This window comes from Hyla sarda, chromosome 6 (assembly GCF_029499605.1).
Source record: "Hyla sarda isolate aHylSar1 chromosome 6, aHylSar1.hap1, whole genome shotgun sequence".
NCBI classification, from domain to species: Eukaryota; Metazoa; Chordata; class Amphibia; order Anura; family Hylidae; genus Hyla; species Hyla sarda.
The window spans coordinates 85,374,919-85,396,041 of record NC_079194.1 but is presented as its reverse complement, the minus strand read 5'-3'; the positions used below and the strand labels follow the sequence as shown (position 1 = coordinate 85,396,041).

Sequence of the window (21,123 nt, the reverse complement as noted above, 5' to 3'; positions counted from 1 at the left end):
AAAGGGCGGTATGAGGACTCATTTTTTGCGCCGTGATCTGAAGTTTTTATCGGTACCATTTTTGTTTTGATCGGACTTTTTAATCCTTTTCATTCATTTTTTGATATAAAAAGTGATCAAAAATACTTTTTTTGGGACTTTGGAATTTTTTTGCGCGTACGCCATTGACCGTGCGGTTTAATTAATGATTTATTTTTATAGTTCAGAAATTTACGCACGTGGCGATACCACATATGTTTATTTTTATTTACACTTTTATTTATGGGAAAAGGGGGGTGATTCAAACTTTTATTAGGGAAGGGGTTAAATGACCTTTAACACTTTTTTAACTTTTTTTTTTGCTGTGTTATAGCTCCCATAGGGACCTATAACACTGCACACACTGATCTCTCATGCTGATCACTGGCGTGTATTAACACGCCTGTGATCAGTGTTATCGGCGCTTGACTGCTCCTGCTTGGATCTCAGGCAGGGAGCAGTCATTCGTCGATCAGACACCGAGGAGGCAGTTAAAGGCCCTCCCGGTGTCCTGTAAGCTGTTCGGGACGCCGCGATTTCACCGCGGCGGTCCCGAGCAGCCAGGTTACTTTCACTTCAGACGCGGAGGTCAGCTTTGATCGCCATGTCTGAAGGGTTAATGCATCGCATCACCGCGATCGGTGATGTCCTGTATTAGCCGTGGGTCCCGGCCGTTGATAGATGCCGGGACCGACCAGATATGACGCGGGGACAGCGCGTGACCCTGCGGCATATCACAGGAGACGGCGGAGGACGTAAATATACGTCCTTCGTTGTTAAGGGGTTAAAACAAAATTTATTTTATTTTTTATTTTTGACCATATGCATAAAAATCGTAACTTGCCCTGCAAAAACGGTGCTGCACCATACAAACATAGCCTTCACAACTAAAACCTTAGCCAGTGACCCAGTATAATCCAAAATACTTATAGAAACAAGTGAGTCCGGGGGTGCACTCCAAAAAAAGATTTCACGGGGGTGCACTCCAAAAAAGATAAGCACTGGCAGAAAGTTCAAGAAATAAGTGGATGCACTCACCTGGAATACTTGCGAGCAGGAATCTTTATGCACATGCAATTAAAAAGTGTACAGCGGGTAGACGCAGAGGAGCGGCCTCACAGCGAAAGACTGTTTCCTGGGCTCCAAGCGCACTTCCTCGGGCTGCCGATCTGTGCTGAATCCACAGGGGCAGACCCGTATATATAGACCACATAAGGGGTCCTACAAGCAATAAAATGATTTACCACATGAAGTATTCCACCAACTGAAATTTTTCTACTTGCTAGCTTCAGTGTGCAAAATGAGCAATGTTTGCACGCAAAATTCCCCTTGGGCAAACTATCAGTTAACCAACGACTATTTCTGTCTCCTTCACTGACTGCACTCTTGCATTTTTTTCTAAAAATGTCTCCTAATGTGGTGCTTTTTCTGAAGGTGATCAGAGGTTGATTATTAACCGCTTGCCATAACATTAGGTTTCTTTGTAACATGAACCAATTTTGTCTAACTGCGGCACTAACTATCGCATTCATGTTGCTATTGGCAGAGGTCAAATGTCTCTGTTCAGATTTTGCTGTAATTTTCTTTTTCGATTTTAACAGGGCTCATTTGTCTACCCCTTCTGCTCTTTCAAAGCAGTGATTTATTAAATCTCTGGGATATTCATTGTATAAATCGATCCTTCTGTTCTTCAGCTTGCCTGTAATAATTTTCCATATTGCTATTAATTGTTTTAAGACATAAAAATTGTCTTTAGGGTATACCCTTACCGACATTTAATGGGTGCGAGCTGTTGAAGTGAAGGAGTTTTTAGCTGTGGCTTTCCTGAATCCGGAAGCCAACAAACCCATCTTGCTGAATTTGGATTTTAACATCCAGGAAGTCAATTTCTTGGTCCCCAAAGAAGGTGGTGAAGAACATGTTCATGTCATTAGACACATTAAGATATTCCACAAATTTATGGAACATGTCTTTACCTCCATCCCAGACGACCAGAATATCATCCACATAGCGCAATAAAAGTTTCAAATTACTACAAAAAGGATTCTTATTTGAAAAAGATAAAGAAAGAAAAAGGTTTGCATATGTACATGAGACTGGAGTCCCCATGGCAGTCCCCCCTATCTGTTTATACCAGGTGTCACTAAAAGGTGTTATTATTAAGGATAAGCCATAGGGACTGGCAGATTAACTCATTAAATACAGAAGAATTTTCTGTGTGGGAATGAAAATCCCTGATAGCCTGTACACCCGCATCAGGAGGGGTGTACAGACTTTCTACATCTATAGAGGCTAAGTGAAAGCCAGGTTGCCAATCAAAATTGGAAAGATGTTGCAGTGGATGGTTAGTGTCTTTCGGATATGTAGGCACACAATCAAGCCGTGCCGGATCAATGAATCCCAAACCCCCCCGCGGTATGAGACTTACCCTGCTAGCTGTACGGGCTACCATGGAGCCATGACTGATGCCACACTCGCTCTGCACGACGCTCTGGAACTTCGTCACCTGACACTAACTCCTGACGTCACGAAGAACCTGCGGCGTAAGAAAACAGGTAGGGCCGCATGTTCTTAAAGGGATTCCCAGCCCCTCCAACAAATACAGGCTAATGAATTAGCCTTCATTTATAGTCAGGTCCATAAATATTGGGACATCGGCACAATTCTAACATTTTTGCCTCTATACACCACCACAATGGATTTGAAATGAAACGAACAAGATGTGGTTTAACTGCAGATTGTCAGCTTTAATTTGAGGGTATTTACATCCAAATTAGGTGAACGGTGTAGGAATTACAACAGTTTGCATATGTGCATCCAACTTAAGGAACCAAAAGTAATCGGACCGTATAATAATCATCAAACTTGGTAGCAAATCCTTTGCAGTCAATTACAGCCTGAAGTCTGGAACGCATAGACATCACCAGACATTGCTGGGTTTTATCCCTGGTGATGCTCTGCCAGGCCTCTACTGCAACTGTCTTCAGTTCCTGCTTGTTCTGAAGCATTTTGCTGAATTGGTCTTCAGAAAGTGAAATGCATGCTCAATCGGATTCAGGTCAGGCGTTGACTTGGCCATTGCATAACATTCCACTTATTTCCCTTAAAAAAATTCTTTGGTTGCTTTTGCAGTATGCTTTGGGTCATTTCCCATCTGCACTGTGAGGCGCCGTCTAATGTGTTCTGAAGCATTTTGCTGAATGAGTAGATAATATTGCCCGAAACACTTCAGAATTCGTCCTGCTGCTTTTGTCAGCAGTTCCATTGGCAGCCATACATGCCCACGCCATGACACTACCACCACCATGCTTCACTGATGAGGCGGTATGCTTAGGATCATGAGTTGATCTTGGTCTCATCTGTCCATAGGATGTTGTTCCAGAACTGTGAAGGCTTTTTAGATGTTGTTTGGCAAACTCTCATCTGGCCTTCCTGTTTTTGAGGCTCACCAATTGTTTATATCTTGTGGTGAATCCTCTGTATTCACTCTGGTGAAGTCTTCTCTTGATTGTTGACTTTGCACATATACTCCCAGATGTAGGTTGCGTACCGAAACCTACGTTGGAGTGGTGCTATCCCGGTCTCTGCCATCTGCTGCTGTACTGCTGTATATCTTTACATTGGTCTGTATCTCTGCAATATACCGTATTTATCGGGGTATACCACGCACCGGCCTATAACACGCACCCTCATTTTACCAAGGATATTTGGGTAAAAAAAGTTTTTTACCCAAATATCCATGGTAAAATGAGGGTGTGTGTGTGTGTGCGCGCGTGTATACCCCGATACACCCCCAGGAAATGCAGGGGGAGAGAGGCCGTCGCTGCCGGCTTCTCTCCCCCTGCCTTTCCTGCGGTCTAGAGCCTTGCTGCCGTCGCTTCTCCCCCGCTGGCTATCTGCGCCGCTGCCTGTTCTCTCCCCCTGACTATCGGTGCCGGCGCCCCATTGCCGTGCAGCGTATAGCAACGACGCAGGGGACGCACACCTGAGGCCTGAAGCAGCGTGGACCCGACCCCAGCAACAGGTAATTATGCAACCGGGGATGGGGGGAGGCAATGGGGCAGCGGCGTCGGCAATGGGTGCCGCTGCCCCTTCTCTCCCCCTGGCTGTCGGCGCCGCTGCCCCATTGCCGGCGCCGCTTCTCTCCCCTTGGCTATCGGCGCCGGCAATGGGGTGCCGGCACCGATAGTCAGGGGGAGAGAACGGGCAGCGGCGCAGATAGCCAGCGGGAGAGAAGCGGCGGCAGCAGGGCTCTAGACCGCAGGAAAGGCAGGGGGAGAGAAGCCGGCAACGCTGGCTGTCTCTGCACCTGCAAAGCCGCTGCAGTTCATTGATTTAAAGCGCCCGCTTTAAATCATTGAACTGCAGCGGCTTATCGGTGTATAACACGCACATAGACTTTAGGCTAAAAATGTTAGCCTAAAAAGTGCGTGTTATACGCCGATTAAATACGGTACTTCTCTTGTTTACATGCACCTTGCACTTTTTACTATATGTAGCACCTTGGTTTCATCTGAGATAGATGAAATATTGATATGTTATTGTGCAATCACTTGGATATGTGCAATTAGTGTTCTGTCTTAATAATTTTTATTCATTGTATTGTAGCTGATACGGATAATAATATACTTTATGTACTACAGCCTATGTCTAATGTGCAGAGCCGGTGATACCACTGTTTTTGTTGCTTTATTCCTCTTTGATATTATGCATTTTTTACTATTATTGTATTGTATATTCTACGGAATTAATAAACTTACAGCACTTAATGGGGGAGATTTATCAAAACCTGTGCTGAGGAAAACTTGCCCAGTTGCCCATAGCAACCAATCAGATTGCTTCTTTCATTTTTCACAGGCCTTCATAAAAATTATAGAAGCAAACTGATTGGTTGCTATGGGCAACTGGGCAAGTTTTCCTCTGCACAGGTTTTGATAAATCTCCCCCAATGTGTTTTAGAAGTGACTCCGTTTTCTCTTTCTGTGTTTTTGGCACACATACACTTACCTCCTGGATAGTGTTCTTGATCTGGACAACTGTTGTGAAGGGGGTTTTCTTCACCAGGGAACAAATTCTTAGGTCATCCTCCACAGTTTTCCTTGGCCTTCCGGTTCTTTTGGTGTTGCTGAGCTCACCAGTGCATTCCTACTTTTTAAGAATGTTCCAAACAGTTGTTTTGGCCACGCCTAATGTTTTTGCTATCTCTCTCTAATGGGTTTGTTTTGTTTTTTAAGCCTAATGATGGCTTGCTTCACTGATAGTGACAGCTCTTTGGATCTCAAGAGTTGACAGCAACATATTCCAAATGCAAATAGCACACTTGAAATGAACTCTGGACTTTTTATCTTCTCATTTAATTGGGATAATGAAGGAATAACACACACCTGGACATGGAACAGCTGAGAATCCAATTGTCCCATTACTTTTGCCCTTCGCAAGTGGGAGGCACATATGCAAACTGTCGTAATTCCTTGTTTGATTAATTTAAAACATTTTAGAATTGTCGATGTCCCAATATTTATGAACCTGACTGTCTGTTTGTGTATGTATGTATATGTATGTGTGTGTGTGTATATATAATATATATATGGTATATGTGTGTGTGTGTGTGTGTGTGTCATGGCCGTAAATGTTGGCACCCCTGAAATTTTTCAAGAAAATGAACTATTTCTCACAGAAAAGGATTGCAGTAACACGTTTTGCTATACACATGTTTATTCCCTTTGTGTGTATTGGACCTAAACCAAAAGCAAATTGGCCATAATGTCACACCAAACTCCAAAAATGGTCTGAACAAAATTATTGGCACCCTAACTTAATATTTGGTTGCACACCCTTTGGAAAAAATAACTGAAATCAATCGCTTCCTATAACCATAAATAAGCTTCTTACACCTCTCAGCCGGAATGTTGGACCACTCTTCCTTTGCAAATTGCTCCAGGTCTCTCTTATTCCCAACAGCAATTTTAAGATCTCTCAACAGATGTTTAATGGGATTTAGATCTGGACTCATTGCTGCCACTTCAGAACTCTCCAGCGCTTTGTTGCCATCCATTTCTGGGTGCTTTTTGACGTATGTTTGGGGTCATTGTCCTGCTGGAAGGATCACGGACACAAACCCAGCTTTCTGACATTGGGCTGTACAGTGTGACCCAAAATCCGTTGGTAATCCTCAGATTTCATGATGCCTTGCACACATTCAAAGCACCCAGTGCCAGAGGCAGCGAAACAACCCCAAAACATCATTGAACCTCCACCATATTTCACTGGAGGTACTGTGTTCTTTTCTTTGTAGGCCTCATTCCATTTTCGGCAAACAGTAGAATGATGTACTTTACCAAAAACCTTGGTCTCCTCTGTCCACAAGCCGTTTTCCCAGAAGGATTTTGGCTTACTCAAGTTCATTTTGGCAAAATGTAGTCTTTCTTTATGTCTGTCTCAGCAGTGGGGTCCTCCTGGGTCTCCTGCCCTAGCGTTTCATTTCATTTAAATGTCGATGGATAGTCCTCACTGACACTGATGCTCCTTGAGTCTGCAGGACAGCTTGAATATCTTTGGAACTTGTTTGGGGCTGCTTATTCACCATCCGATCTATCCTGCGTTGACACCTTTCATCAATTTTTTCTTCCTTCCATGCCCAGGGAGATTAGCTACAATGCCATGAGTTGCAAACCTCCTTAACAATGTTGCACTCTGTGGACAAAGGCAAATCTAGATCTCTGGAGATGGACTTGTAGCCTTGAGATTTGTTGATATTTTTCCACAATTTTGGTTCTCAAGTCCTCAGACAGTTCTCTTCTCTTTCTATTGTCCAAGCTTAGTGTGTCACCGCACAATGCAAAGACTAAGTGAACTTTTTTTTTTATATTTCCCACACCTGTTACTTGCCCCAGGTGAGTTTAAAGAAGCATCACATGCTTTAAACAAGCTTATTTTTCCACAATTTTGAAAGGGTGCCAATAATTTTGTCCAGCCCATTTTTGGAGTTTTGTGTGACAATATGTCCAATTTGGTATTTTTTTCCTCCCTTTTTTGGTTTACACACAAAGGGAATAAACATGTGTATAGCAAAACTTGTGTTACTGCAATCCTTTTCTGTGACAAATACTTCATTTTTTTAGAAAAATTTCAGGGGTGCCAACATTTACGGCCATGACACATACACATATGTATATATATATATATATATATATATATATATATATATATATATATATATATATATATATAAAAGTAACTATCTTCAGATTGTTTAAACTATAAAACATCTCCAGAACATAAGTTCCATGCATATTTTTTTCTAAATCTCACAAGAATACAAAGGAGTGTAGTACCTTAGTTGTGGCCAGCACTCCATGAGATGTGGCGCTGCTTATCATCTAATTGCTTGTAGTCTCACCATATGTCCAGAATATTTTCATTTCTTCACTGTTATACAGTTCACTGGAAACTAAAGCGGAGACCATCTGTATGGATTAGCTAAACAAATGCACTTGTGCATTCCTGGTAATTGTCTGTTGCTTTGGCAAAGAAACGAACATTTAATCTATGAATTGAGTATATGGAGTTTGTAGTCATGTGCATGTATTAGTAGCGGATGGCACACAATGTGTATGAATTCATTTGGGTTCTATGTGTCTGTTTACAGCACAAATCTAGTAGTATTGTGCCATCTAGTGGAGAATGGAGCTACAGCACCTGACTGTATTAATCCATTTCGTGGCACTTTACATGCTGATGTGCTCACATTCACTCCTTTTTAATGATTCCCATACCTGATAAATATGCAATTGACAGTTTAATTGCTGGACGTCTCACTACTTTGTGGAGACACATTCACATCTGTTAACCCCTTAAGGACTCAGGGTTTTTCCGTTTTTGCACTTTTGTTTTTTCCTCATTACCTTTTTAAAAATCATAACCCTTTCAATTTTCCACCTAAAAATCCATATTATGGCTTATTTTTTGCATCACCAATTCTACTTTGCAGTGACATTAGTCATTTTACCCAAAAATTCACGGCGAAACGGAAAAAAAAATCATTGTGCGACAAAAGCGAAGAAAAAACGCCATTTTGTAACTTTTGCAGGCTTCCGTAAAAATTACACCTTATCATTATTCTGTAGGTCCATACGGTTAAAATGATACCCTACTTATATAGGTTTGATTTTTGTCGTACTTCTGGAAAAAATCATAACTACATGCAGGAAAATTTATACGTTTAAAAATGTCATCTTCTGACCCCTATAACTTTTAATTTTTTCACGTACAGGGCGGTATGAGGACTCATTTTTTGTGCCGTGATCTGAAGTTTTTAACGGTATGATTTTTGTTTTGATCGAACTGTTTGATCACTTTTTGTTCATTTTTTAATAGTATAAAAAGTGACCAAAATACGCTTTTTTGGAATTTGGATATTTTTTGCGCGTACGCCATTGACCGTGCGGTTTAATTAACGATATATTTTTATAGTTCGGACATTTACGCATGCGGCGATACCACATATGTTTGTTTTTATTTACACTGTTTTTTTTTTTTTTTTTATGGGAAAAGGGGGTGATCCAAACTTTTATTAGGGAAGGGGTTAAATGACCTTTATTAACACTTTTTTTTTTTTGCAGTGTTATAGCTCCCATACGGACCTATAACACTGCACACACTGATCTCTTACACAGATCACAGGTATATATTAACACGCCTGTGATCAGTGTTATCGGCGCTTGACTGCTCCTGCCTGGATCTCAGGCACGGAGCAGTCATTCGTCGATCGGACACCGAGGAGGCAGGTAAGGGCCCTCCCGGTGTCCTGTAAGCTGTTCGGGACGCCGCGATTTCACCGCGGCGGTCCCGAACAGCCCGACTGACTAGCCGGGATACTTTCACTTTCACATTAGAAGCGGCCGTTAAAGCTTCTAAAGGGTTAATAGCGCACATTGCCGCGATCGGCGATGTGTGGTATTAGCCGCAGGTGGCGGCAGTTGATGAGCGCCGGGACTGATGAGATGTGATATCCGGGTTGCCTATCACGGGAGCCGGCGCAGGACGTAAATATACGTCCTGCGTCGTTAAGGGGTTAAAGAGGTTAACAAAAAGGCATTCGAGTCACACAATGACATACATAATTGCTAGAACACAAGCTTAAAAGGAGCTTATCATTATGAAAATGCAGTCGAATCTGCAGGCATCATGTTATAGAGCAGGAGTAGCTGAGCAGATTGATGTATAGTCTTATGGGAAAAGGATAATTGTGTCTATATTAGCTCTCCGTGTGTAAGTGTACATAAAGAGAACTGTCAAATCGCTCAGACTGCCCACTTGACTACTTAGCCTAGAAGGAGCTGAGGTTTACATGCATAAGTGACAAGTTTTAGAATATATGTAAGTGATCAATATCCTTTCAACAAACGTTTTATGATAAGCTGTTGTGTGTGTACATGAGGAGGGGCTCTGTTTCTGTTACAGTGACCCCCCCGACCTACGATGGCCCCGACATACGATCATTTCAACATACGATGGCCTCTCAGATGTTGAAGGCAGCATCAACATACGATGCTTTTGTATGTCGTGGTCATCGCATAAACGGCTATCCGGCAGCGCAGACTGCTTCAGCTGCCGCCAGATAGCCGTTTACGGTGCCCCGTGTGGTCCGCTGACGATCACTTACCTGTCCTCGGGGCTCCGGCGCGTCCTCTTCGGGTTCCCCTGCATCGTCGGCGCTCTCCATCGTCATCATCACGTCGCTGCGCACACCGTCCCGTCATCCAATAGGAGCGGCGTGCGTAACTACGTGATGGCGGCGACGAAGAGCGAGGATGCCGGGGAAGCAGAGGCCTTGCCGGAACGTCGGGGACACCTCGGGGACGCGGCAACAGTGATGGAGGGTGACATCTAGGACAGCGGTGACGGTCCGGAGTGGCGGGGACACTTGAGTATAACCTCCAATACCAGTGGTCTTCAACCTGCGGACCTCCATATGTTGCTAAACTACAACTCCCGTTGGCTGTCCGAGCATGCTGGGTGTTGTAGTTTTGCAACATCTGGAGGTCCGCAGGTTGTAGACCACTGTCCTATACTTTACATTGCACGGATCCCTCAACATACGATGGTTTCAACAAACGATGGTCCATTTGGAAAGGATTACCATCGTATGTTGAGGGACCACTGTATATAACTTTTATCTGCTATTTTGTATCAAATGTTCCCTCTGTGGTCATGCAGAAAATAGCTGGTTTAGCCAGAACATGTCTAATATAGTGCATTTTGCAGTCTGAAGAATTCCTTAAAAATGTGTCAAATCTGCGACCTACCCTCTGAATATGTTTGAAAAATATGTTGTGTGGACATGGACATAGATTTCTATGAGCTGCTGTAGCTGATTTCTCAGTGAGCTTATAGGTCTTTATCATCTCTCAAGACAGACCTTTAGCAGTTTTCATGGTGACTTATGAATTAAGGGGGTGGGGGGCTTGAGATAGATGAAGAAAGAGGCAGTATATCATAGGGATACAGTTTATTACAATGTTTCTTATACTTGTATTATTGATCTATGCAAAGTTTAACACTTAATGACTATTCAAAGTTGCCCCAGACAAAGGTTAGCAGGAGTCAGGTTTGGTCGATCTCTGTTTTTAATTTTTTATTTCTTTTCAGTATTTTCAACCTGGACAAAAACACCTGACTGTGGAAGAACTTTTTGGAACTTTCCTACTGAAAGAACAGCACATGAGTATATATGGTCCTTCAGAAGTCAAGGAACCCTTCCTGCCCGATGTAGAACATAATGTCTTCCTTCAATCAAAACCCATGCAGCCGGTGATAGTGAAGGCAGAACCTAGGAGCTTCAACTGCAGCGCTAGTGATTTCAGTCACCCAGCCTGTTTACCGCCAGCATTAATCCCTCAGAAACCAGTCACACAACTGGATTCTAAAAAAATGAATATATTTCCTGGTCGTGTAAGTCCCAGTATTGGTCCATCCTCTGAAGTCCTGAGCACATCCGCCCCACATAATTCCAGCCTGTTACACACAAGACAGATGTCTCCTCTTATGAGTCAGTCAATTTCAGATGTTGGCAGCGCCCCCCACACTCAACCTTTACTTCCACCACCATTAGTTCCTATCCGAAGCAGCAGCTTTTCCAGCACTTCCCATCCCAGTGTGGATCTCCTGCAGAAGCTAAAGCTGAATCCTCAGGTCAACACATTACCACCGCAGACCATGAACAAAACCACGATGGCACCAAAATTCTCCTGTGCAACAAACCAGCTGGCTACACCAGAGTGTTTTAAAGACAGTTCTCTGAAAAACAAGTCATTTGGACCTGTACAGGTATAATGCCATAGCTGTAACAGCCGCAACTATTATTTTCATAACTTTACATTTTGTATACATTTTTTACACACTTTTGTATATATCTACTGGGATGATCTATGAGATTTGATGAAGCTCGCTGTAGGCAGGCTCTATCAATAGGGGAGTCAATCACAGAAAAATGAGACAAAAAAAAATCACAGAAAAAAGACCCCTTATCAGTGTGCAGATATAATAGTAAGCAGCTACTCCCTCATGAACAGTAGGTGTGTGAGTGGTGCTATCAGTATTTTGCACATCTGCCACCTCCCTTTATATTGCATTGTGGCTCACTGTATCATAGTGGGAATAGGTGCCTAACCTGCCCTTGTACCATTAACTGGTAAGTGTGGCCTTTCAATAGTGGAGTCCCGACAGCCACAGAAGCCTAGCAAAGGCCTTGTGCTGCCGTAAAACGGATCTGCCGGTCACTTTGTGGGCAGCAGATCTGGACCACCATTTACATTTACAGAGATCGCTCTACAACAGCTATGAGTGGTGGCCCACAGCTGCTGAAAGTATGTTGCAGGCTCGAGTCCCCTCATACTTCCTTGCCGGGCAGACAGCTAGTTGAAAATTGTTCTGTTGTGTACCATTCCTCAAAGGCAAAATATAGAAACGGCATAATTTAGGAAAGATTGAATCACAATTTGACCCTTTATTGTACATATCCTTCAGCAGTCTGTCAAAATCGAATGTCAGTGTTTTTGTGCAGGGTGGTCCTTGGGACAAATTTTCTTTAATGGCCTTCAATGTAGTCAGCTAGGGCCCAGATTTATCAAACTGTGTGAGAGAAAAAGTAGAGTGATTTATCCACAGCAACCAATCACAGCTCAGCTAACGAAATCTGGTAAAGTGAAACCTGAGCTGTGATTGGTTGCTGTGGGAAAATCACTCAATTTTTTTCTCACAGTTTGATAAATCTGGGCCTAGTGACTGTGTTTGGGTCATTTCTCACATGTATTTTTACTTGGCGAAAACATGCTTTCCAGTCTAAATAAGAACACAAGTTCATGCAAAAAATGACTTGGGGGAGATTTATCAAAAACCTGTGTAATGGAAAAGTTGCCCATAGCAACCAATCAGGTCGCTTATTTTATTTTTCAGAGGCCTTGTTAAAAATGAAAGAAGCGATCTGATTGGTTGCAATGGGCAACTGAGCAACTTTCCTTTGTTCTCCCATAGTCTCTAAAATTTGGCTCATGGCTTTCCATGCCCATATATGGCAGTAGCTGTGTTGCTGACATATTCACACAATAGAGAGCCGAATTGTAATGTGAATGATCCCTTACTATGCCAGCAATAGTTGATATCACATTTAGGTATATTTACACAATATGCTGCGTAGAATAAACGCAACAACAAAACCACTTTTTTTGCAAGTATTGACTAGAAATTAGGGATCGACCGATATCGATTTTTTAGGGCTGATACCGATAATCGGTGGAGGTTAGGGCCGATAGCCGATAACTTATACCGATATTCCGGTATAAGTTATCGGCTATTTATCTCCCCTCGACACCGCTGCAGGTCATTGATTTAAAGCGAGCGCTTTAAATCAATGCACTGCAGTGGCTTTTGCGGTGCCATAGGCCGCCGCCTCCACCCGCTTCTCTCCCCTACCTGTCAGGGTGGTCCGGGCCTTCCTTCCTGTAGTGTCCGGCGGCATTCTGGGTGGAGGGTGAACCGGTCCGGGCTGTCCTTCTTCTCCGGGGGTCATCTCCACTCCGGGCAGGCTCCGGCCTAGTACGCTGCATAGACGCCGCTGCGCAGTGACGCCCGTGCGCAGCGACGCACCTGACGTCACGGCGTAGCGGCTTCTATACAGCGTACTAGGCCGGAGCCTGCCCGGAGTGGAGAAGAGGACCCCCGGAGAAGGACAGCCCGGACCGGTTCACCCTCCACCCGGATTGCCGCCGGACACTACAGGAAGGATGGATGGCCCGGACCACCCCCATTACGGGTAAGTTTAATTTTTTTTATTGACTCGGAGGGTGGGGGAGGGGTCCGACCGGTATAGCGGTATGGGCAAAAAACTGCCCAGCACTACGGTGGGGGTTGCGACGCGATGGGTAGGGGGGGGGGGGGGGGGCGGTCGCGGTGCGGCGGGTCGGGAGGTCGGGGGGCGGGGCATTACCAGCTTATCGGCAAGGTAATTGCCGATACCGATAATGCCCAAAATCGTGATTATCGGCCATACCGATAATCGGCTGATCCCTACTAGAAATATACCAAGATTTTCTTTTGTGGAAAAAAAATACATTTAGGATTTCCCTGACATGTCAGAAGTTTGCATACTGGGGATCTAGAAGCTGTAACCCCAATTGATTCACTGAATTAGGCTAGATTTCCACACAGGTTGCTGCAGAACCACATCCAACCTGGAGACAGATGGGGAACATTTCTTGAAAGACATTAGCTCTATTTTTCTATTCCTGGATAACCTCTTAAGGACCTGCTCCCTGGTACTAACCTGTCCTGAGACCCCCCCCCTCAAATGTCGGTGATCGCCGCAAATCGCCAGTCAATTCAGACTGGCAATTCCAGGTCATACGGGTATCCGGTAACCCGGAAAATAAGGGAGATGGGGGCTGTCCAAGACACCCCCGATCCCTCTGAAGGGACAGGAGTGAGGTGGCAGGGGTGCCACCCCTCCCTGCTTTTGGTCGGTTAGAAGTGACTGACCAATAGCAGATCGGTGGTGGGGGGGGTTAAAGTTTGGTTCACCCACGGTAGTACGGGCAGAATGGGGAAACTGTGATGTGACCGGCGGCGATGAGGTGCGGCTCCCTGGTGCAGACTACGGAAGCTGGTGAGTTGTTGCCTAGCAACATCTGGAGGGCTACAGTTTGGAGACCACTATACAGTGGTCTCTAAGCTGTAGCCCTCCAGATATTGTAAAACTACAACTCCCAGCATGCCTAGACAGCTGTTTGGGCATGCTGGGATTTGTAGTTTTGCAACATCTGGAGGGCCACAGATTGGAGATCACTGTGCAGTGGTTTCTAAACTGTTGCTCTCTAAATCTACAACTCCCAGCATGCACGAACAGCAAACTGTCTTGCCATGCTGGGAGTTGTATTTATGCAATAGCTGGAGGTACGCAACTACATCTCCCAGCTTGCCCTTTGGCGATCAGTACATGCTGGGAGTTGTAGTTTTGCAACAGCTGGAGGCACACTGGTTGGAAAATACTGAGTTCGGTAACAGAACCTAACTGAAGGTTTTCCAAGCAGTGTGCCTCCAGCTGTTGCAAAAGTACAACTCCTAGCATGCACGGTCTGTCAGTGCATGCTGGGAGTTGTAGTTTTGCAATAGCTGGAGGTTTGCCCCCCCCCCATGTGAATGTTCAGGGTACATTCACATGGGCAGGTTTAAAGTGAGTTTCCTGCTTCAAGTTTGAAGCAAACTCCTAGTGGGAAACTCACCATAAATTGGTGATTTGCACAGGGGTGGCTGATTTTACAGCGGTTCTGACATAAAAATGCAAAAAAATAAATACCCACGTGTGCCCCCATTTTGGAAACTACACCCCTCACGGAATTTAACAAGGGGTATAGTGAGCCTTAAAACCCCACAGGTGTTTGACGAATTTTCGTTAAAGTTGGATGGGAAAATGAAAAAAAATTATAATAATTTAACTAAAATGCTGGTGTTACCCTAAATTTTTCATTTTCACAAGGGAAAAAGGAAAAAAAAGCCCCCGAAAATTTATAACCCCATTTCTTCTGAGTAAGAACATACCCCATATGTGGATGTGAAATTCTCTGCGGGCGAACTACAATGCTCAGAAGAGGAGGAGTGCCATTGGGCTTTTGGAGATAAAATGTGTCCGTAATTGAAGGCCACGTTTGCATTTACAAAGCCCCCATGATGCCAGAACAGTGCCCCCCCACATGTGACCCCATTTTGGAAACTACAACCCTCACGTAATGTAATAAGGGGTACAGTGAGCATTTACGCCCCACAGGTGTCCGACAGATTTTTGGAACAGTGATCCATGAAGATGAAAAATTTTATTTTTAATTTGCACAGTCCACTGTTCCAAAAACCTGTCAAACGCCAGTGGGGTGTAAATGCTCACTGCAACCCTTATTAAATTCTGTGAGGGTTGTAGTTTCCAAAAGGGGGTCACATGGGGGGGTCCACTGTTCTGGCACCATGGGGGCCTTGTAAATGCACATGACCCCCTGACTTCTATTCCAAAAAAATTCTCCAAAAGCTCAATGGCACTCCTCCTCTTCTGAGCATTGTAGTGCACCAGCAGAGCACTTGACGTCCACACACAGGGTATTTCCATACTCTGAAGAAATGGGGTTACAAATTTTGGGGGGCTTATTTTTTTACTATTTTCCCTTGTAAAAAATGAAAAATTTAGGGTAACACCAGCATTTTAGTTAAAAATAAAAAATAAAGTATTTTCCCATCCAACTTTAACAAAATTCGTTGAACACCTGTGAGGTGTTAAGGCTCACTGTTACGTTTCATGAGGGGTGTAGTTTCCAAAATGGGGTCACATGTGGGTAATTATTTTTTTTGCGTCTATGTCAGAGCCTTTGGAGAAACCATTTTCTCCTATTATCCCTTGTAAAAATGTAAAATTTTGGGGGAAAAACAGCATTTTAGTAAAAAAACTTTTTTCCATTTACTCATCCGGCTTTAACGAAAAGTCGTCAAAAACTTGTGGGTTGTTAAGGCACACTGTACCCCGTTACATTCCTTAAGGGGTGTAGTTTCCAAAATAATATGTCATGTGGGTTTTTTTTTTTTTTTTTTTGCTGTTCTGACACCATAGGGGCTTCCTAAATGTGACATACCCCCCCAAAAACCATTTCAGCAAAACTCGCTCTCCAAAATCCCATTGTCGCTCCTTCCCTTCTGAGCCCTCTAGTGCACCCACAGAGCACTTTACATCCACATATGAGGTATTTCCTTACTTGAGAGAAATTGGGTTCCACATTTTGTGGAGCTTTTTCTCCTTTTTACCCCATGTAAAAATTCAAAAACTGTGTCTACACACATGCGAGTGTAAAAAATTAAGATTTTGAATTTCCTCCTCCACCTTGCTGCTATTCCTGTGAAACACCTAAAGGGTTAACACACTTTCTGTATGTCATTTTAAATACTTTGAGGGGTGCAGTTTCTATAATGGGGTAATTTATGGGGTATTTCTAATATGAAGACCCCTCAAATCCATTTCAAAACTGAATTGGTCCCTGAAAAATTCCGATTTTTTTTATAAAAATTTCGTGAAAAATTTGAAAATTGCTGCTATACTTTTGAAGCCCTCTGTCTTCCAAAAGTAAAAACATGTCAACTTCATGATGCCAACATAAAGTAGACATAATGTATATGTGAATCAATATATAATTTGTATGGAATGTCTATTTTCCTTACAAGCAGAGAGCTTCAAAGTTAGAAAAATGCAAAATTTTCTAATTTTTCATGACATTTTTTGGAATTTTCCTCCAAGAAATGATGCAAGTATCACCGAAAATTTACCACTAACCTAAAGTAGAATATGTCACGAAAAAACAATCTCGGAATCAGAATAAACGGTAAAAGCATCCCAGAGTTATTAATGCTTAAAGTGACAGTGGTCAGATGTGCAAAAAATGCCCGGGTCGTTAAGATGAAAACGGGCTTGGTGCTTAAGGGGGTAAGTGGTTAAAGACTCTTTAAAGTCTATAGCCAAAAAGGCAACCCGCCCCATCTAAAAGTTGAAACAGCGAATTTCCTAACCACCCTGAACACGGTCAATCTTGTCTGGTCTTGCAGAATGCCTATTTTACCAATGGCGCTCATCACATGCCAACATTTCCTGCACGACTTGCATGATTCAGCTGTTTAAAACACAATCTATTAATCTTTCCTAACCTTTCTATATACAGATTTTTTTTTAACTTCTTTTGTCTTTTTGCAGGACTCCCATGAAAAGAGAGAACCTGAAACATTTGCCCAGCCCTTGGGTGTGTCTAAGGTGGTAGCAGTAAGTAATGTCTTTATATTGATAGCAAAGTTTGAGCATCGGCAGCTGTGCCAACATGCCTTAAATCTACTGGCACAGTCTGAATGTTGGCATTGGAGAGAAAATGATCTAACGCTTGGCCCGCTGGGACTGATCAGCTCTATAAATTATTTCTGTAGTGCACAAATAGAAATACAAAGCGGAGCTCTCTTGAGCCTGATTGTCTATTTAGAACATTCGCCTCATCTAAATATTGTCTGTACCCTAATGTGTGAGAGTCCTAAGAAAAGATGTGTAGTTCTGAAGCATTTACAGTGTAATCATGTATATATTTAGGACAGTGTTTCCCAAACAGTGTGTCTCCAGCTGTTGCAAAACTACAACTCCTAGCATGCCCGGACAGCCAGCGGCTGTCCGGGCATGCTAGGAGTTGTAGTTTTGCAACAGCTGGAGACACGCTGTTTGGAAAACACTGATTTAGTCGTTTCTATCTTGAAAGTCATCACTTTGTGCTAATGGCCGTACAATCTGGAGTAATGTTAACTAGTGTCCAGTGGCATCTGAAATATTCTGCTTTGATATAAAACTATGGGATCGTTGTGGTTAGGCTATGTTTGAATCGAATTAGTAGCCTGCGTCCGGGGTATATGTCAGCACACTATTTTGTATATGCCGGCATACCTGCAGAACGATATACAGACGTACACCCCAAACACACGCAGAATGTTGTGTGCCACGATGTAGATGTAGTCCCATTGTAGATGTAACCTCATTGGGGACAGGGACTGATGTGAATGGTGGCAGTCGCAACATGCTGGTGCTCTAAGACAGGGTTTTCCGACCAATGTGTCTCCAGCTGTTGCAAAACTACAACTCCCAGCATACCCGGAGTTGTAGTTTTGCAACAGCCGGCAACACGCTGTTTGGAACATGTTACTCTAATAAATAGCAAATAAAAGGGTATAGAAGGAAGGCATAAAAAATATTGTACTATAATAGCACTTGAATTGTTTTAAAGTAACTTTTATGTGCCATTTCATATTAATGCTATTTAATGGTAGACAACTACATTGATGTGGTCTAAAATGGCCGATGATCCTCAACCCCAAGTTCAGCTGTGCACTTACGCTGGGGTGGAGGTCCCGCATTTGTGGACCACAATATAGGTTCACTACTGTGGTAGATGTAAACAATGACATTAACTAATACTCAAAACTGATGTAAAATTGAGACATTAGCCAGTATATCCTTATATGAAGGGTATACCTGAGCCCGCGCACCAACGCCAAGGTTTCTCAAATGGTACGGGACCTAACAACTAGCCTACCTGTACCGGATAAGCGAACCAGGAACCAAATTACAGCAGCATTAGGTCCGACTTGTAGACTGCTCCCGAGGTTATCTCCAGTGTGACTTAGCACACATACAGTGGGAGGGGGAGAGACAGGCTACAAGCCCCACTATTTAACCCCTTAACGACGCAGGACGTATATTTACGTCCTGCACCGGCTCCCGCGATCCCGCATCCTATCGTGTCGGTCCCGGCACTCATCAACGGCCGGAACCCGCGGCTAATAACTCACATCGCCGATCGCGGCGATTTGCGGTATTAACCCTTTAGAAGCGGCAGTCAAAGCTGACCGCCGCTTCTAAAGTGAAAGTGAAAGTGATCCTGCTGCTCAGTCGGGCTGTTTGGGACCGCCGCGGTGAAATCGCGGCATCCCGAACGGCTTACAGGACACCGGGAGGGCCCTTACCTGCCTCCTCGGTGTCCGATCGACGAATGACTGCTCCGTGCCTGAGATCCAGGCAGGAGCAGTCAAGCGCCGAGAACACTGATCACAGGCGTGTTAATACACCCCAGTGATCAGCATGAGAGATCAGTGTGTGCAGTGTTATAGGTCCCTATGGGACCTATAACACTGCAAAAAAAAAAGTGTTAATAAAGGTCATTTAACCCCTTCCCTAATAAGTTTGAATCACCCCCCTTTTCCCATAAAAAAAAGTGTAAAAAATAAAAATAAACATGTGGTATCGCCGCCTGCGTAAATGTCCGAACTATAAAAATATATCATTAATTAAACCGCACGGTCAATGGCGTACACACAAAAAAATTCCAAAGTAAAAAAAAAGCGTGTTTTACCATTAAAAAATGAATAAAAAGTGATCAAAAAGTCTGATCAAAACAAAAATCATACCGATAAAAACTTCAGATCACGGCGCAAAAAATTAGCCCTCATACCGCCCTGCACGTGGAAAAATAAAAAAGTTATAGGGGTCAGAAGATGACATTTTTAAACGTATAAATTTTCCTGCATGTAGTTATGAATTTTTCCAGAAGTACGACAAAATCAAACCTATATAAGTAGGGTATCATCATAAGTAAGGTGTAATTTTTACAGAAATATGCACTGCGTAGAAACGGAAGCCCCCAAAAGTTACAAAATGGCGTTTTTTCTTCGATTTTGTCGCACAATAATTTTTTTTTTCCGTTTTGCTGTGAATTTTTGGGTAAAATGACTAATGTCACTGCAAAGTAGAATTGGTGACGCAAAAAATAAGCCATAATATGGATTTTTTGGTGGAAAATTGAAAGGGTTATGATTTTTAAAAGGTAAGGAGGAAAAAACGAAAGTGCAAAAACTGAAAAACCCTGAGTCCTTAAGGGGTTAATGGTAGAAGAGACTAAATGGAGGTAGGTTTCCCACACTCCCCATTAGTATATACACATTGAGGGGAATTATCAAACAATTTAACTGATTTTTTTCATCTAAATTTCTCGCAGGAAAAGACGCAGGCTGGTCCCGTGCGACTCTTCATGCGACATTTCATTTAGACAGTTTAATTTTTATGACCACGAAGTGTTCTGATTTAGATCACTTTGTGCAGTGGTCACTTTAAAAGTTGCAAGGACCAGATATAGAAGCAATCACAGGGCATTTCAACCTTGCCCTATATGTCTCCATGCGACAATTGTATTAAGGTCCATGCAACTTTTAATACAATGGTCGCACGGCCCGCCACTGCTCTGCAAAATTTAACCAGAGAGGAGTTCAGCGGGCATTCATCAAAGTCCGTGCACCATTTGATAAATTTGGCGTACGGACGCCACTTTCCCGGCAATTTTTTTTGCTTTTAAGTGAGCAGAAAGCAAGTTCACGTTTGATAAATGCTCCTCATTGATCCATGGACTGTTTGCGGCCCATAGTGACACTCTGTACAACCCACGACAGGAGGTACAGATATCACGTGTGTCCTGTATTGTCAGGGACTTGATATAGCAGAAGCATATTTGGGTATACATGGCAATGTCTCCCCCAGCAGCTTTTCTTGCTGGGGCAGTGTACCAGAGACGTTTGTTTGCATTGAAATGAAGAGGATAAAAGCCCCCTGAAATCTGTGAGATTTCATTCAGTTCTGCATGTGACATTGTGTCCTGACCTTACGTATCTTTAAAGAGGAGACATGCCTCAACTGACAGAGAAAATTGTTTGCTGTATAACATCTATGTGTGTGTCTTTGAAGAGACAATGGCTGATTGACACCTTTTTGTTATTTTAGGGTTCGCAGTTTGGAGCACCTACCACTACAGATGTTGCCTCTGTTCTCTGGTCACCCAGTGTATTTCAGCAGCCAGCTCAGAAGCACAGTAGCCAAGATGAACGAACTGCGACACCGCCTTCAGTTAACTGCATGGTAGATCGGACAAAACCCTGTTGTACTGGGTTAGCCTTCAGCCGCCCTCAGCTTAAGGAAACCCTAGTACATCTTATAAAGGTAAGATTGCT

At 43.3% G+C, this 21,123-nt stretch overlaps 1 protein-coding gene and 1 long non-coding RNA gene across 4 annotated transcripts in view; one reads left to right on the top strand and one right to left on the bottom strand.

Annotated features, from left to right (window-relative positions):
* LOC130275843 (uncharacterized) overlaps nt 1–21,123 on the bottom strand; it is a 43,949-nt gene that overhangs the window by 8,795 nt on the left and 14,031 nt on the right. The window contains exons 2-4 of the long non-coding RNA XR_008844921.1: nt 7,353–7,468; nt 2,447–2,554; nt 1,057–1,239 (exon numbers count right to left, since the gene is read on the bottom strand). This is a non-coding gene — a long non-coding RNA (uncharacterized LOC130275843). The remainder of the gene's footprint in view (nt 1–1,056; nt 1,240–2,446; nt 2,555–7,352; nt 7,469–21,123) is intronic.
* Nucleotides 1–21,123, top strand: part of DCP1A (decapping mRNA 1A) — an 88,321-nt gene that overhangs the window by 62,513 nt on the left and 4,685 nt on the right. For 2 of the 3 annotated variants that reach the window (XM_056524354.1, XM_056524356.1), the window contains 3 exons: nt 10,669–11,346; nt 17,291–17,356; nt 20,897–21,112. In XM_056524354.1, coding sequence (XP_056380329.1) covers nt 10,669–11,346; nt 17,291–17,356; nt 20,897–21,112 — 960 coding nt within the window. The remainder of the gene's footprint in view (nt 1–10,668; nt 11,347–17,290; nt 17,357–20,896; nt 21,113–21,123) is intronic. The other variant, XM_056524355.1, reaches the window with a different exon arrangement.